This window comes from Anthonomus grandis, chromosome 7 (genome assembly GCF_022605725.1).
Source record: "Anthonomus grandis grandis chromosome 7, icAntGran1.3, whole genome shotgun sequence".
NCBI classification, from domain to species: domain Eukaryota; kingdom Metazoa; phylum Arthropoda; class Insecta; order Coleoptera; family Curculionidae; genus Anthonomus; species Anthonomus grandis.
In genome coordinates this window covers 18,903,726-18,921,965 of record NC_065552.1, presented here as the reverse complement: position 1 = coordinate 18,921,965, position 18,240 = coordinate 18,903,726, and the positions used below count along the sequence as shown (strand labels likewise).

At 31.6% G+C, this 18,240-nt stretch overlaps 1 protein-coding gene across 1 annotated transcript in view; it reads left to right on the top strand.

Annotated features, from left to right (window-relative positions):
• Positions 1-18,240, top strand: part of LOC126738232 (importin-11) — an 82,554-nt gene that overhangs the window by 26,620 nt on the left and 37,694 nt on the right. Inside the window, exon 10 of the mRNA XM_050443467.1 lies at positions 15,852-16,037. Within this exon, the coding sequence (XP_050299424.1) occupies positions 15,852-16,037 (186 nt within the window). The remainder of the gene's footprint in view (positions 1-15,851; positions 16,038-18,240) is intronic.

Here is an 18,240-nt window from a genome sequence, read left to right as displayed (position 1 = left end):
GCCCGCTGACAATGCTTGAAGTTCTCTGGATCTTTCTGACAGGATCGTCTGGCTATGGTGTGCTGAAGACAGGTCGACGATCGTCTCTTCGCATCGACCTTCTACGTCTTATTACGTGATCTGCTACCTTAGGTAGATGTGCTTAGTAGTAAATACTGGCTCATTTCATCATCGCGGAGTCCATATAGGAATGCTTGGACTGCCAAACCTTCCATGATCTTTTCCTGGACATCTAAATATGCCAGTCGTACCAAACGTGCACTATCGCCTTCAGAGTTTTGCAAGGACTCACTCGTGCCCATTTTTCAAATGCGGGTGATAGACATGTTCCAGGTATGATTGGTCAATCTCCACATGCTCCACCAGGTGGTTCAAGGCTTCTTTAAGACTTTCGCTCAAGGCCAATGTAAGGGCGGTGACCTTCTCGCTGGATGACCAACCGTTTGCTTTTGCAGCTGCTTTAAACTGACGCCAATAAATATTCCATAATCAAATTGAGGATGTATGAGGTGCATCAACTCAACCGATTCCATATTACCACAAACTTCGCTCTTGTTGTCCTCTGCTGGAGGTCTACAGGGAAGCTCATCAATAGTGTTGACATCCAATGTTGCAATTTTGTTTTGAACTTCATTGATTCTGTCCTGAAATTATTAAAAGAATCTTCTCTTCCAGTAAATAAGATTTTTCAAGAATTTCTTCTTTTAACTGCTTTTTTAAATTTCAAAATACATTTTTAATTGTTTTAATATATACATATTTTCAAACTTCTGCATCATCTTCTGTTTTCATTTAATAAATTACGACGAGGATATCGGCTTCAGGCAGAAAATAAGCATAACAAGAAAGAACTGATGCATGCTATACTAACTTTAAAATTAATGAGACAGTTTTGAAAATGTTAATAAAGACTTAATCCATAGAATTTCTCTAACCCCTTCAAAGTTTGCCATATATTCTGCTTCCATAGAGGATGGAACAACAGAATTTTGTTTTCTTGTATTCCAAGAAATTACACAGGTCTCAATTAATTTAAATAAATATCCTGTTGTACTTTTTCGATCTATTCCGTTACTACCCCAATCAGCATCTACAAAGCCAATTACAATTTCGATATATTCATTTCTAGTATAAACTAATTTAAAGTCATAAGTGCTCTTAATATATCGTAAAACCATTTTTAGGCATTGCCATAACTCTTTATTATTTTTATTTTGATAACGGCTTAATACATTAACAGCTGTACATACACAAATCTGGGCGAGTGCAAAGAGCGGCATACTTTTTAGATATATTGCTTTTATCTAAAAAATATTATCAATGGTTGACACTTGAATTTTGAAAATGATGTTTTTTTAATATTTTGTCAAAATGCTCGTACAGCATCTTGCTGAAGGTCTGAAGGAATGTATTATTAATAAGCAAGGAGTCAATTTCTTCCATAATGCCACTTGGAATAACTGATTTTTATCCTCGGTCTTGTTGACAGTTTTATTATCATTATTATTATTACTTACCTCTAATTCCGATTCTAAAGGATCAGAAATCAGTATCGGTTTGTTCAGTTTTAGATCAATTTTATCGTTAGATTAATTTTACCGTCGGAGCTTTGAAACCCTTCGTCAAAGTCAATTTTAGACCTTGATGTGGTAAAAGAGTTTTCATCAAAAATGACATCACGAGTTGTAGTGAATTTAAGTGTTTGCGGATTAAAAATTTTATAACCATTAGGTTGATAGCCTACAAAAAATTTTATAACCATTAAACCTTTAGTGGATTTTTCTTCAACGTTTGTTTTTCTATTTTTATTATGAATAAAAGTAGTAAATCTAAAAACTTTTCAGTTTTCTAATCTGGGCTTTTTATTATGCCACAGTTCATAAGGTGTTCCCTTTTTAAGTAGGGCATTTTTTGGTGTTAAATATAAGACAGAAGTAGTATAGCACTTGATTGCACAGAATTGCTTCACCCCAAAAATATACACTTACATTTGCACCATGTATCATGGCTCTAGATTTTTCCGTAATAGTTCTGTTCATTCTTCCCGCAACAGAATTTTGCTGGAGTATATGGAACAGTTAGGTGAAAAGAAATACCTTTCTCTTTAAAAACTAATTTTATTTCATTTGAGATACCCATGGCCATTATCACAGTATAAAAATACCACTTTAATAAGTTACTATATAATGCGTAAATTCATCAATAAATATTATAAAATAATTTTTATTCTCTATGGTTGGTAGATAAATTGGTCCACATACATATATCTGAGTGAATTACATATAACGACATTTGGACATGGGACTTATATTTACTTTTAGCAAAAGGCAAACACGCTTGCTTTCCATAGATACAAGCTTCACATAAATGTGTCGTTGGATCTATGCTATTTAATTTTTGATAATATTGGTGGCTTTTTAGTTCTAAAAATTTATTTTTACTTACATGACCTAAGTGCTCATGCCATAATTTATAATTTTCATATAGTGCTTTGGTTTGATAAACATTTACTTGATTCAAAATATTTTGATTTAAATTTATGTTTATTTCAAAAATTATTTGTATTAAATTATTTTAATCACCTTACCGGTGATAATAGTTTTGTTTCCTTGGCCATTGATTGTTATTTGTTACTTGCCCATTTGAAGTAAACAGGATGTCCATACCAGCTTCTTGCATTCGTCGCACCGAGAGCAGGTTATAAGGGACATCGGGATAGGACATTTTCCAGATTTTCACGAACACCCATGTTGGTAATAATGTTGTTTTTTTTCCTCTTTCAACTCTTTGGTAAGCTTTGGCTGAAGTATTATGTTTCGCAACTGCAATCTCTACTGGCAAAGCAATACCACGGATGGAGTAAAATAGTGGTGTTGATTTATTAGGATGGAATTACTTTGGCGTGTACTTTGATTTTGCACTGTATGACAGGACATCATAAATGCAAAACTTGACTCATCTTGATTGGTTTGAATAGTGTGTAAAGATCTGGTTTCATGTTCTTGTTTGTAGTAGAAACAATTTACTTTTAGGTGATTTTTCCTACTACAGTAGTCACACTTAGTAAAGTAGTTAGTAAAAACTTGCTTTTATAAGGGTGGAATTTTTGCTTTTTAACTGACCTTACTACTTTTTGATCTAGTGCCTTAACTTTTGTTGCTTGTAACAATTTTGTTTCTTGGTCCAATAAATGTGTTTTAATAAAAGCTAAGTTTATAGCTTCTTCTGACAAAGTCTCTACGGCAGTTACTATACCATAATCTATAGGGAACTACACAAAGTCTCGGTCTCAAGAGTATTTATTAATTCTAACAGCAGGTTACACGTGTTTCGATCATATTAAGAGCATCATCAGACCTAAAAATTAAAAACAAAGAGACTAAATACAATAACAACCTTAAAGTTAGATAAAATTGGTACTTTAAAAATCGACTACAAACAGTATCTGCTTTACGGTCACATTATACACACACTAAATAAAATAAATTCTTAGGAATGTGATGCGTCACAAGTTTGTAAAAAAACAAATTAAAATTGACAAAATACAAAAATATAAAATGATTGTCCTATGCGAGATTCGAACCTACTGCTAGTCTCGAAAAACACGTCAGTTAAGCGATGTAAACTACTGCGCTACCAGGTCCTTGGAGATATTTCTAGTAGAAGTGGAGTTTTACCACGCCCACTATTTGAAATTTTTGTTTACACCATTTGAAAGCATAATTCTTTAGGACTAAACAGAGATATTACTCATGTCGCTAGGTATTATACAGGGTCAGCTGTGTTTACAAATATGAACCCCTTTTTGAGCCTTTTTTTGGCCGATTTTTTCTATTTTTCTTAAATAACTTTCTTATTTAACTCTTTATTGGCGGCACCTAGGGATTTCAAACTTTCAGCATTTTAAGAACTTTTTGAAACTTATTTTCTGACATGGTCTACAACCTTCTACGTAGAGTAATTTTTGCACTACACCTTTTTTTAACTTTGACGCTTAATACTCGCATACCTATGACACCTACAAAAACCTTTTTTTCCTGAGACAACCGGAAACTATCTGGCTATAATCCACTAAAAACCGTTTTTCTTCAAATGGTACCGTTTTTCCTTTTTTTTGTTATTACGAAAAACCAAAAAAAAAGCCGGTACAATCAACCAGTCATACCCTGGAGACACAGGGAGCCAGCTCACCCACCAGCTCACCCAACAATAAGTTAGTGGTCCAGCATCCAATGTAAAAGTATAGGGAAAAGGTCTGTCAAAAAGCATAGGCTTTTCATCGCGTCTCCATGGCAACGAAAACGGCGATTTTCTCCGAAAAAAGATCATTTTTATAATCGAAATTTAACTACTGAAACCAGTTGGAATCGGTCCAGAATTGATGTTAATCTGTTCCTAATTATTCAAGAGACTCTGGAGAATCCGAATATATGCCTATCTTTTACCAAATCGTCTTCTTTTAGCCGTGATAATTCGGCAAAGTTTTGAAGTTTTAGAATGTACCGTGTATTATTATAATATTCATGCGACACAGTGGTCTATGCAAGGCATTTTGCTAGACAAAAATTACAACACAGTGGGTTCTAATGATAAAAAAAAATCTAATCGGGATTTCATATGTATTATTATTTTATGTGGATTAATTTAAAACTTTTTTGTTACGTGCCCGATTTGAATGAAATTTGGTATTTCGGTTTGGCTTAGGGTATAATTATTATTTTTTTTTTAATTTTTGAAATATTGAGTTTTAGAGTTACATAGCTATAGAAACTTTTTTCTTATGAGCCCGATTTGATTGATATTTGATATGTGGGGTTTATTTACAAAATAATTATTGATTTTTAACAAATTTTTGAAATATTGAGTCTTAAGGTCACGTGACAATCAAAACTTTTTTCCTATGGGTCCGATTTAATTGCAATTTGGTATTTGGGGTTTATTTAGGAAATAATTATTGATTGTTAACAAACGTTTGAATAATTAAGTTTTAATATCACATGATTATTAAAACTGTTTTTCTGAGTTCGATTTGATTAAAATTTGGTACTTGGGGTTTATTTAGGATATAATTATTTAATTTTAATAAATTTTTGATATATTGGGTGTCAGGGTCACCTGACTACCAAAACTGTTTTCCTATTGTTCCGATTTGATTGAAATTTGGTATTTGCAGTTTATTTAGGAAATAATTATTGATTTTTCACAAACTTTTGAAATATTGGGTTTTAATGTCACGTGACCACCAAAACTTTTCCTATGAGTCCGATTTGATTGAAATTTGGTACTTGGGGTTTATTTAGGAAATAATTATTGATTCTTAATATATTTTTGCAATATTGAGTTCTAAGATCACGTGACTATCAACATTTTTTTTATATGGGTATTTAGGTTTAAACATAATTTTTTACAATTACAATTACAATATATTAATTCAAATTTACAAAATATAAATCATTCAATAGCAAATAGACAGCAATACAATAGTCTGTACTGGTACAATATCCTATTAACAAAATTACCTTAATATTATTGTAGTGTCTATCACGGAATGGAACATTTCTCTAGACCGTTAGCTTGGCCTGTATCGAAAGTTCCCATCCCTCGACCCGTGTGGCAGTTTTCTGCTATTAAGTATAAATAATTAAAATGAAACCATATCATAACATTAAAATAATCTATATAATAATATAAAAATAATATTTATAATAGTAACATTCATAATATACAGAGGTATTAACACACTCACATTTTTAATCATATTTAACCAATTTAGAAAAAAAAACATTATTGCTGTGTGAAAGAAAGTGTTTTCTTTTGTCTTTTTACATTTTTATTAATAATCTCTCGGTTTTTATAGCTTTTATTAATTTCGTTGATGGTTTGTTTTATTCGTTATTATTTTCCTGTATTTTTTTTAAATATAATAATATAGTTACTTCTAAGATAAAAATAAAAAATTAAAAAAATCGACGTGCAGTATTTTTTGTTCTGTATGAATGCATAGACTCTTATGGAACATATTAGTTTATTTTTATATTGCGGCACTCCTATAAATCGTGTAACATTTTGTCATTAAGCTTTTTTACTACTTTTTGAATGATCTTAAATCAGAAAAAATAAATTTTGATTTCGGAGCATATTTTAAAAAAATGTTAATATTGGACACAGATTTTCCATTCATTTTAGAGTCAAATCAGTTATGATCTTTTTGAAAGGTATTCTGAAGTTATACAGGATAGAAAAATAAAAAATTATTTTTTTTTTATAAGATTCTTGATAATTTGATATTTATGTTTAATGTCTCAACGAAAGGATACCTCGTAATATTGCCCATAACTTTTATTTAAGACAAATATGTAGGTCTCAGTCTTTAAAAAGTATAATTTAAAAAAAATAAATTCGGAATTTTTCCTGGGTTTACTCCTTTCGATTTTCGATAAAATTTTATTTTTTTTCTTGGGTTTTGTAGTGGAAATTGCCAGGGCTAACATTAAAATTTGTCAATAATCATTTTAAGAAAAAAAATTGTACCGTGGGAAAAACCAGTTTTCTTTTGTTTTTCCCACATTTTTGTTAAAATCTGGTCTTCTATAGCTCCGATTCAATTCGTTGATGCTTTCTTTTATTCCTGTTTCTCCTTCTCTAAATTCTTTTTATATTTTATTACAATTTTCTTTTAAAATAAAACTGAAAAATGAAAAAAATCGACGAAAAACTCCGTTTGTCTTATCCTTTACATAGATTCTTATGGGACCAAATATTTCTCTTTATATTGTGGCACTCGTATAAATCGTGGAAAATTTTGTCTAAATACTATTGTTATTTAAATAATGTATAAAACTAATTAACTTAATAATGTTACAAAAATAGTTATTACATGACAAACCTGTATACAACTGAACTTTGTTATAACTATTTTATATATTTATTAATTTTAATTTGTGCACTTTTTTCTTTCACATCCTCCAACTTTTTGCAGCCAAATAAATTTCAACCTCTGCTGTTGGTGCAAAATTGAAATCATGTCCCTTACTGGAATTTGGTTTGGAATTTGGACACTGGCTCACCTTCTACCAAATCGTTGACAGTTTCTCTGTTTGAAGTACAATGCTTCAAAGAAGTGGACTAACTTGTACTGGGTATAGATAAGTTTGTACTAAGCAATTCTGTATTTACCTTGAACAAAATCAAGCTTGGAAATAAATAAATATAACTTGGAAGTATAGACCTACCTAGGTTTTTGACAATTTCTTTAATTAATTTCTCCTTGGTTAATCTCTTTCCACATGGAAAAATAGTAAGACCATTCTTTGTATTCTTACGTATAAAAAAATTAAAGATTTAGTAATAATACCTTAGTATTCCTTAGCAGAGATATTCATTTCTCTTTTTCCAGAGGCTCTTTGGGAAATTTAAAGAAATGACAGCACCGTTTTTCGCTATGATGCTTTCAATCTGGTGCAAAAGACATAACCTTTGTTGGTGTACACTAAAATTACAAAATTAAATATAACAATCAAAACATTATGATATAACCTTAAAAATTATGCATTTTATAGGGTAATTATAAGACTTAATTATTAAAAAAACTTTTATATATCTTATGATACTTATAATTTATTTTCATATCGAAAAATAAAAATGATGTGGAGATTTAAAATATTTTGCAACATTTGTTTGGATTTTGGAAACTCAAATTCGTTGCCGGTGGCGTTTATGCTTGTTGGCCGGAAAGTGACTTCGTCTTCTTATTTTTTTCTTCGATTTTTATGGCTTAAGCCCGATAGCAACCGTCGTGAGTCAGAGTTATATGGCATGCAAAAACATGTTAAGGTGGCTTTACATAAAGCAATTAAGCTGTTTACCTTCCAATCAATATCAACGTGGTCAATTCGTTTTTTTTTAGGCATAATTAACAATTAAATTGTAAATAATCAATGAGAGTTAAACGGTTTATATTATTAAAATTAATAATAGACAGAATTTTATAACTTAATTGCTACAGAATATATGTAACTATTTGGTAGTATAGTACTTTTTTCATTCGAACCAAAGCAACTGTTTTTAAATATTTCTAATGTTGATCTGGTTTACGATTTTATTGCCGATACATTTTAGAACACTGACATAATTTTGATATATGCAAGTTTTGAGAGTACTTTTTACTTAACTAAAATTAAAGAGCGGAGCGTATTGTATACATCATGGTTCTCTGAAGCATGATACCAAGAAATAATTAATATTTAAATGAACTTTATTCCTGATTATTATATATTATAAAACCGCCCGTTTTCTCTCCCGACTTACTATGGCTTTTTTTATGAAGTACTAAAAAAGAAAACGTTAAGGATCGTGCCGAGGCTAAGGTTTGAACTCAGAGAAGATACTGCAGGTTTCTGCCCGACTACGCTCCTTGGAGTGTCTCCTAATTGTGGAGATTTTTTTTTATAGCACTAACAAAAATTAAGCAAATTTCCACTGGTCCCCACGGACTAATTTTTAACAAGTAGTTTCTACTAGAGTTTAAAATTAAAAACGTCGTTAACACAGTCTAGGATTGGGCTTTTCTTGGCTTTGGTGATTTCTAGTTTTTCCAGAAGATCCAGTTTTCTGCTTTTTTGGCATTCATGCATGACTGATACATTAATGTCCTTAGAGCATTAGAGCATTTGGACACTTCAATTTCATACATTTTTCCAATGGTAGATAAAACAATAATAATGGGTGATCTCAACATTAACCTCTTAGAATATAAAGCTGTAAAAGAGCAGTTTGATTTTCTATTAGAATCATTTAATTTTAAGCAAGTGGTTATAAATCCGACTAGGTTTTCAAAGCAGAAAGCAAGTTTAATTGATGTCATAATTCTGTCAAATGAAAATCTAAAAGATATGCATGAGCACTCCGACCATCAACTTATTTATTGCACTCTTGCTGTTAATGCTTCAAAAATTTCCCCAAAACTTGTCACATTTAGAAATTTTAGGAGTTTAGATAGGGCTGCTTTTGATTCCGATTTTAGCGCAGTAGATTGGAGTGAGGTGTTTAGTTTGACGGGACTAGATGATAAGGTACAGTGTTTTACCTTTCACCACGGTTAGGGTAACAAAGCCGAAAGCACCTTGGTTTACAGACGCTGTAAAAGAAATGAAAAAATACAGAAATTCACTGCTTTCGAAATATAAAAAAACTAAACGGCCTGGTGATTGGGAAGCTTATAAAAATGTTCGTAACATGTTTACATCTGCAGTGAGAAATGAAAAGCCTGTATTAATTTTTTGCGCAGACATAGGAATAAGAAAGCGCTCTGGAATGGTTTGGACAATCTTAATATTTATAGTAAAGCAAAGAGCAATTCTATTTCGAACCTACCGGACAGCTTAAGGAATCCGGAAGCAATTAATCGGTTTTTTGTCGAATCGGTGAATCAGGTGTCTACATCAATTACAGGGGAGACCATTCGGGAATACCTGGGTGGCAAAGTCACGGATTAAAGGTTCGATTTAGAACTGGTGGATACTGGTGGCGTATCTGAAGCTATTTCGAAAATAAAATCGAATGCCAGTGGCATTGATAGTTTGTCATTAGAGATGGTTAAGATGTGCTGTCCCAGTGTTATACCGGTGTTTCAAACTCAAATTTCTAATACTTGCATCGAGAAAGGTGAATTTCCCTCTTTATGGAAAAAGGCAATAGTGTTGCCACTGCCTAAGATCTCTAACCCGAATGATTGTTCTGATTTACGACCAATCAGCCTACTGTCTGTATTGTCCAAGATTTTTGAGAAGATTATATACAAGCAGGTGATTGAATACATTGATCAAAATAATTTGCTCTCGAAATCGCAGTCAGGATTTCGTCGTGGTTTTAGTACTGCTTCGGCTCTTCTTGGAGTCTTGGACGATCTTATTGATGCTTGCGATAAGGGCGAGACAACAGCTTTAGTTTTGTTAGATTTCAGCAACGCTTTCGACACTCTTCACCATAATTTGCTTTTGGCGAAGCTCTTTTCTTATGGTTTCTTACTGAAAGCTGTGCGTTTTTTCAGTAATTACCTGGCGAATAGATCACAGATAACAAGGGTGGGTAACTCATTCTCTGCGCCAGCCGATTTAACAAGAGGTGTTCCCCAAGGATCCATTCTAGGCCCTTTACTTTTTTTACTTTATATAAATGACCTAAAAATTAAAATTCGAAACTGTCGTATGGCTCAATACTGTTACGATACACAAATTTATATACAGTTTACCAAGGATAATGTTTTTGAATCCATGGAATCATTGGGTCGGTGTTTGGATGCAGTGCATAATTATTCAAAAAAAAATGGTTTAAAATGAAATCCTAAAAAATCGCCTGTCATCTATATTGGCCCCTTGGCATCATGGTGTCGTATGAACTGTGATCTCATGATAGATGGTGAAAACATTTCGAATTTAAAAGAACATAAAAACTTAGGTATTGTTTTTGACACAAATTTAAGATTTAAAACGCATGTATCTAAAGTAGTTCAAAGAGCATATATGTCTCTGAGAAACTTGTACAAAAGTAAGGCTCTCTTAAGTGTTACTCTAAAGAAGCAACTTTGTGAAGCTCTCGTCTTATCGCATTGTAATTATTCTAATTTTGTATATGGACCATGTCTTGATGTTTCCAGTAGGTACAAACTGCAAAAAATACAAAATTCTTGCATTCGCTTTGTTTATCGGTTAAGAAGACGGGATCACGTAACTTGTAAGCTGAAAGAATTAAATGTAGAAAGAAAGAAGTAGCTCAATGTGCAAAATAGAGAAAAACTTCATTATTGTTGTTTCTTGTTTAAACTTTTAAAAAACAATTATCAAGCCTACTTACGTAATAAAATTAAAACAGGAATCTCTAGTCATAACCGAACAACACGCACGGTTTTAAAATTTGATATACCCCGTCACAGCACTGCAACTTTTCAAAGGTCATTTTCTTTCTGTGCATCAACGCTAATAAATAAATATAATATTAGTGACTATGTTTTTTAAGTCTTTTCAAAGCTTTAAAAATAGATTAAAAACAGTATTGGTTGAAAGTCAATAATAAAATAGAGTACTTAATGACTGTGTTCAACTTGGAACCAATTTATATTTTATTTCATCAATTTGTTTGTTTTTGGATAATTCTTCCACTTTTATTTTATTTATATTGCTATTATTGTAGAATGTATAATTAATTTTTTTCAAGTATTTGTATTGTTAAGTCAATTCGGTCATGCGCTAGGCGTGTTTTTTTCCTTTCTTTAAGTCTAAATTTTTGTTTGTTTTTTTGTATATTAAGTTAGTTAAATATCTTCTGTATGTTTTATTTGCTTTTTTAAAAGTAGTTATAATAATATTGTAATTTTATGTGTACTCGGTTAATAAACTTTAATTATATTTTAAATTATAATTAAATTAAGTTAACAGCATTCGCTGCCCTTCGCCGAGTATAAAATAAAGGCCTAATTTATTTTATTTTTTTTTTATATTTATTATTAGGAACTAAAATTGTGGCCCGAGGACAATAAATGTGTAGCAAAGGACGACTTGGGCTCAATAGTACCAGTGTCTCCAAACTTATTCACCAGACCCAAATGTTCTTGTGTTCTAGTGGAAATTCTCCTGCCTGACTGACCCCAGATTTAGATAGAGGGTCTGATTCATCTACTGGTCTTATTAAATTTCTTTTTAACGAATTTGAAGTTTTGAAAGTAACATGACATGTCGAGAGGCTTAAAGAACTTGCTGCCAGCTGATGTGAGATACCTCCAAAGTACCTTAAACAGCTAAAGTTTTCGTTACGTTCCTTATTTTCCTGGACAATATGATAAGAGATGTTGTACTTATTATAATATTTATAGTAAATTTTATTTAGTTTGAAATTGGCAATTTATTATTAATAGCAATAGATTTTATGATGTTAAATTCTTTTTGAAATACTGCGTTACACAGAGATAATTTAAATAATCTGTATAGCAAAGAATTAAATGCAGCAAATTTATGTTGTCTAGGAGAAAGAGAGTCAAATTGAATGATGTTTTCCGTTGCGGTTGGTTTTCTATAGACTTCAAAGGAAATGATATTGTCCTTTCTTCACAAAAGTCCAAAAATGGCAGACATTGATTTACCTCCCTTTCCAGCGTAAAAGTTATATTTTTCTATAGGGAGTTACTAAACGTTAAAAATTCGGGCAAATCATTATCGTTACCTCCCCAAACGAGACAAACATCGTCAACGTATCTCTTATAGACAATGATAAATTGACAAAAATTAGCCATTATTTTCTTTTCTAATTTTCCCATAAACACTTCGCTCAGGAAGGGAGAGAGACAAGAGCCCATGGCGAAACTTTTCGTTAAATTTAAAAAAGTTTTAATCTAAGATTTTTTTTGAAGAACTTTTTTTTGGGTCTCTAATACAAAGTTTGGATTACTTTTTATTTCTGATGAGTCTCGAAGTACAATGAAGAGCGATAAGACATGTACGTACTTTAGTTTTCTATTGCTGTTCAATTATTTATGTATAATTAAGACGTGTTTAACGTCATCTATTGGCATTTTTTAAGGGTATATTTTGTTGGCTATATATATATTTATATTTGCTTTTTTTTTTGTTTAAATTTACTGTTGATTACGTATTACTACTTTCGATTTGATTTATTCTACACTATGGTTGTTACACTAAGACAAAATGTTAAGCTTCGTCATTTAAATGTGCGATCTCTTTACTAATTTTAATGAATTTAAATTAATGACTGAACTCAATAATTTTGATATTTTGCTTTTATCTGAAACCTGGCTTAATTAAGAGGATAATTCCGAGCATTTTAATATACCTGATTACCGGTTAATTAGGAGAGATCGAGTTGGCAGGGGTGGGAGTGTTGCGGCATATGTGAAAACTAATTTTACTCTGGAAATGGTAGGTTTCGATTTTGAAGTTAACGCACAGTTTGAATATTTAATACTTAAAAGAAACGTTGTTAATAAAAACTATACTTTTTGTGTTTTCTATAAAACGCCAAAGTTAAATTTATCTATCTATATCTCTTAATTTCCGATTTTGATAATATTTTTTTCACACCTTTATCCCACAGTCGATGAAATTTTTGTTTGGGAGATTCTAAAATAAATTTACATAATCTGCAAAATCCATTGCTACCCTTATTTGAAAACTATAATTTTTTGCAGATCATTGATGAGCCTACACGCATTTCGGGTACTCTTAGCTCATTAATTGATGCGATTTCTGTGATAAATAATTCTTTAGTTATAAAATCTGGCGTGATTCCCTCCGGCAATATATCTGATCATAAATTAATTTACTGCGATCTAAATCTAACTAAAACTGTTAAAATACAAGTTATAAAACATGGATCTTTTAAAAAATTTAATTTAAACAATTTTTTGATTGATTTGAGGGATTTACCGTGGGATGACATATTATATGCAACTAATATTAACCAGAAAATAATTATTCTAAATAATTTAATTTTAACCTTATTTGATCATCATGCGCCTGTTAAAGAGTCTCTTATAACCAAAGGCTCCATGGATAAATGAAAATTTAAAAATATTTATGAGACAAAGGAATAGGGCGTTACAAAAATTTAAAAGATCAAAACTCCATTTGGACTGGGTAACATACAAAAAGTTTGAATTGAAAATTTTACTCTAGCTGCAATAAGAAAAGAAAAGAAGAAGTACTTGGACTCGATGAGTGGCAATTCAAAGAATTGGGATTCCTTCTTTGTGTACTTTTGGTAAGTCATATAGTATAGGGGTTCTGGGGTTCATAGGGTACAAGTTAAAGTCGAAAAGTTTTATAGACAAACTACAGGTCTCTCTCTCTCTTGTCTTTCTCCCTTCCTGAGCGAAGTGTTTGTTTGAAAATTAGAAAAGAAAATAATGGCTAGTAAGCTTTTTCTTTCATATATTGTGTCCAGCTTCTTTAATATTTCACCAGCAGTATCCTCCTCAGTAATCATGCCCACCATTGCATCACTCAAGTATATAATTATACAATCCTTAGCAATTAACTGCATTTGTTGCCAATTATTGTGGTTTGGTGGATTTTCTGCCAAAACTTGTGATGCACCCTCTTCGGCAATGAGGGCTTTTATGCGGAACTCCCATATTGAATAATTGGTTTCACTGAATGAAGTAATATTACGTCGCACCTTTTTATTATTTTCCATTGTCACTACTTCTTCACACTAAGAACACACAAGTTTGTTTACACTGAAAGTTTATAACTATAACGTACCGCACTCTTTTCTTTAAACCTTCTTGGCCCATAACCTATTAGGAATATTGGCAGAACAAAAACGTTAATAGGAACTATTCTTTCATTTGTGCGTTTATGTTTGACGAAAAAAGAATTACGAATGAATTTCTTTTTCACTACAGCCGAACCAAGAGGTCTTTGTATATATTATAAAAATAAAACTGCGTCAGTGATTAGAACCAAATTCTGATTTCATTTAATAAATGACTACGAGGATATCGGCTTCAGATAGAAAATAAACATAACAAGAAAGAACTGATGCATGCTATACTAGCTCTAGTTAGGTCAAAGTTATAAATCAATATCAGTATCAGTATGAAGTTTTTCACTGCAATTTTCTAGTTTTTTGAGGCACTTAAAGTGCGTTTCCAAAGAAAACGCGTTTTCTGAGGAATAATTTTATATATTAACCTTTTCAGTGTGTCTAATCCTACCCGATTTAAGGTTTTTGAAATAAATTAAAACTTATTAAATTTAATTATTCTTGAAAATGTTTCCATGTAACTTCCAGACTATTTAATATATTTTTATAATTCCTTTACAAGACTATAGATTAATTCTATGATGAAAAATTTACAGTTACGGGTTGATTGTTTAACGGAATTTTCATTTTTTTTAGTATCCCTTTTGAAGTACTAAAATAAAATGCGTTTTCGTAGGCGTTGAATATGAAACACACTAGACCCTATTGTACCAATGAAAAAGATTTGCTATAAAAGATTTTCGAAATTCGATTCTTTAATTTAAATTATTTGGCATATACGGGAAAATTCAGCAGAGTACAATCACTCTCAATGTGATTGAGCTACTTTGACACCTATGTTGGTTAATATTTTTGCACAATGTTTTAAGAGAGTTTTGTGAAAATTTGATTTACTCTGTCATTAGCCCCAACATTTGTTTTGCAAATTGCACTTTTATAAACCACATAAAATTCTTTAAATTTGTTATCAAAAATATTCTTTTCTTGCTTCTTGTTCAAGAAGTCATACAAGGTGCCATAATTTATTTTGACAGTTTAACAGTAACAAGTAATTTTTGTTAGTAATAAGTAACTGCACACTATACTAATCTATTTATATCTTTTTTCTGAAACTGGCCAAAGATTCCGCAATTTTATGTAATATGATTAACCTCAAATATGATTCTTGTTCTTTAGATTTTAAATTTATTTTTACAGTTTTTTTTTTGTTTACTGGGCTGTTGAAATGTTAATTCCAGTTAAGTATCAAAAATTAATCATGGAGAAAAAAGCAGCAGCTCATAAAAAAATATAAAACTTCAAAAGTTGAAGTTGAAGTCGATTACATTGTATTTTATACTATAAGAAGTAGATGCAAGGTTGTAAGTGATAATTGCTATATCTACATTGCTAAAATGAATTCATGTATAGCACAAAATTCAAGTAATTTTTGAAAATATGTAATAACTTAGGAAGATCAAACTCCTATCCCAATAGTAAGCAGCTAAATGGTCACTAATGTATGGTCTATAAATCGAAGTATAAGCTAGAGTTAAAAATATATTAATTTTAGTACTTATTATGGCAATTATTTCCAGATGCAAGTCTTAAATGTGATGTGTCTTTTGCTGGAACGGATGGGTAACACGATTGTTCCGCACTCTAAAGCGCTTGTTCAGTATTTACCACATTTATGGCAAGAATCCGAGGAGCACAATATGTTGCGATGCGCAATCGTTTCGACGCTGGAGCAATTAATCAAAAGTATTGGAGGAGTACCCGAGGTAATTTTATAGCGATTTTATATTATCTATAGAAAAAAATGCTATAATACAAAGTGAATGTATTTTGGTGCAACTATTTGAAGTATTTTTAAATTTGCAAGTGGTGTTTATTATTTTTGAAAGGCGAAAGCAGTGTCATCCTGCGTTTTATTAGTAACTACACTTTATTACCCACTGTTATTGTATGAAATGATGAGCAGATGATATGATGAAGAAGATGAGCTTAACGTTCTGTTAACGGTCCAAGATAATCCCAAAGCCACAATCACAGACACAGCTTCTAATGTTAAGTTATCGCGATCTACTGTACATAAAGTATTGAAAAAAGTTCCACCCTTATAAAATCTTCTTACTTCAAGAGCTATCGGAATATTTTGATCGCCGAAATGATTTTTGTGAGCAAATGCAATTATGTTCAATTATAACAATAATTTTGTAAAATGAATAATATTTTCTGTCGAAGCGAAGGAAGAGTTTTAGGACCTTACTTGATGACACTCTCACTGGTGAGAGGTATTTGGACTTTCTTCAAAATAATCTTAACCCCCACTCTGATAACTTTGTATACGGATTTGGGAGAACCCGACATGCATTGCGTTGGATAGGTAGACGGACAGTATAGAATAGACGGTATTGAATGGCCACCCAGATCGCCAGATTTAACTTCCCTCAATTAAATTTTATGGGGATACATAAAAAGTAAATGGTATGTCACTAAACCAGCGAGTTTAAAAGATTTAGAAGAACAAATAAGCTAGGAAATTAGAAATATTACTCCGAATTTTTAAATCGCCTTGGTTATTGTCAGGTTGTTAGCAGTGCTTAATTCGAACATTTAATTTAGATAGGTACTTCTTTAATTTTACATGTTATCATCATTTGTCGTTGAAAATTGCTTATGTAACCACTCTTTATTTGTATCATACCCTTTGTAAAAATATGCGTTTTTTCTGATTCTGCATTAAAAAATGGTGGTTTTCATTTAAAAAACATTGATGTCGTAATATCTTTTTTTTGAGTCACCTTGTATATTTAATTTTCACGTAGAAAAACCCTAAACCAAATATTGAAAACGATGAGTTCCGGCATATTTTTCACAAACAGTCCATTTAGTTTTTATTGAATTTATCCACTACTTTACGAATGCACTGTATATTTTTATAGCATTATAAATATGCCACCTTATGAAAACCGAAATGGATAATGAAGGCATTTGTAATGTATGGATATACATTCATATATATGCTGTACGAAAACTCCTTAATAATTTTTAAAATGTAATAGTCCGATGGAATGGAACAAAAAAAAATTCGCTTCGTCTATTTCCAGACGGTATCTTCAACTTAACCAAGACCAACAATTGGGGGCAGTCAATGAACCGGATGCAAGAAACGCATGTGAATTAGGGTTCTTCTTGCTTCCAAAGAATGTAAATTTAGACTTGATCTAACCCACTCATATTCATATTTCTCCTTCTGATAACCACACCTGAAAGCTACAATTCTTAAAATTTATTCTGCACTCTTTCTATTTGATGGACATAACAGTGATATGAACAGAATATCACTGTTATGGGGATGTACAGGGGACCATACAACAGAACAGTATTTCAAAATTGGACATACTAGAGAACAGTATAATCTCCCAAATGTATATATTGAAAAATCGGTCGAAGACCTTTGGATAAATCCCAATACCTTCATTGCCTTTAAAGTACTTTTGTTTATCTGACTAGAAAAGGTAATCTTAGAATCCATTAGGACGCTAAGATCAAAGGTCTCCATTTTAACGTTGAGTGGAGGATCATCCACAGAGTACACAAAGTTAATCGGATTTCTTTGTCTTAAAAATGTGGTTTTATGACGCCAATATTGAAAGTCATTTTATTTCCTACACACCACTCAAAAAATACCTTAAGGTCTTCCTGGAGGCCAATAGCATCATTGAGGGACTAAACCTCCCTGAAAAGCTTCACATCATAAGCAAACCATAAAGAACTACTGTTTTCTGATTCTCTGACTTAAATCCATCAGGAAATGCAAAAAAGTACAGGACCGCAATGGGATCCCTGGGGAACCCCAGAAGCAACCTTTATCTCCCTAGAAATAAACCCTCCCATTTTCACCACTTGGGTTCTACTTCTTATATAATTATAGATCCAGGAAAGGCAAAGATCTAAAACCCCCAAAGCATTAAGTTTGCC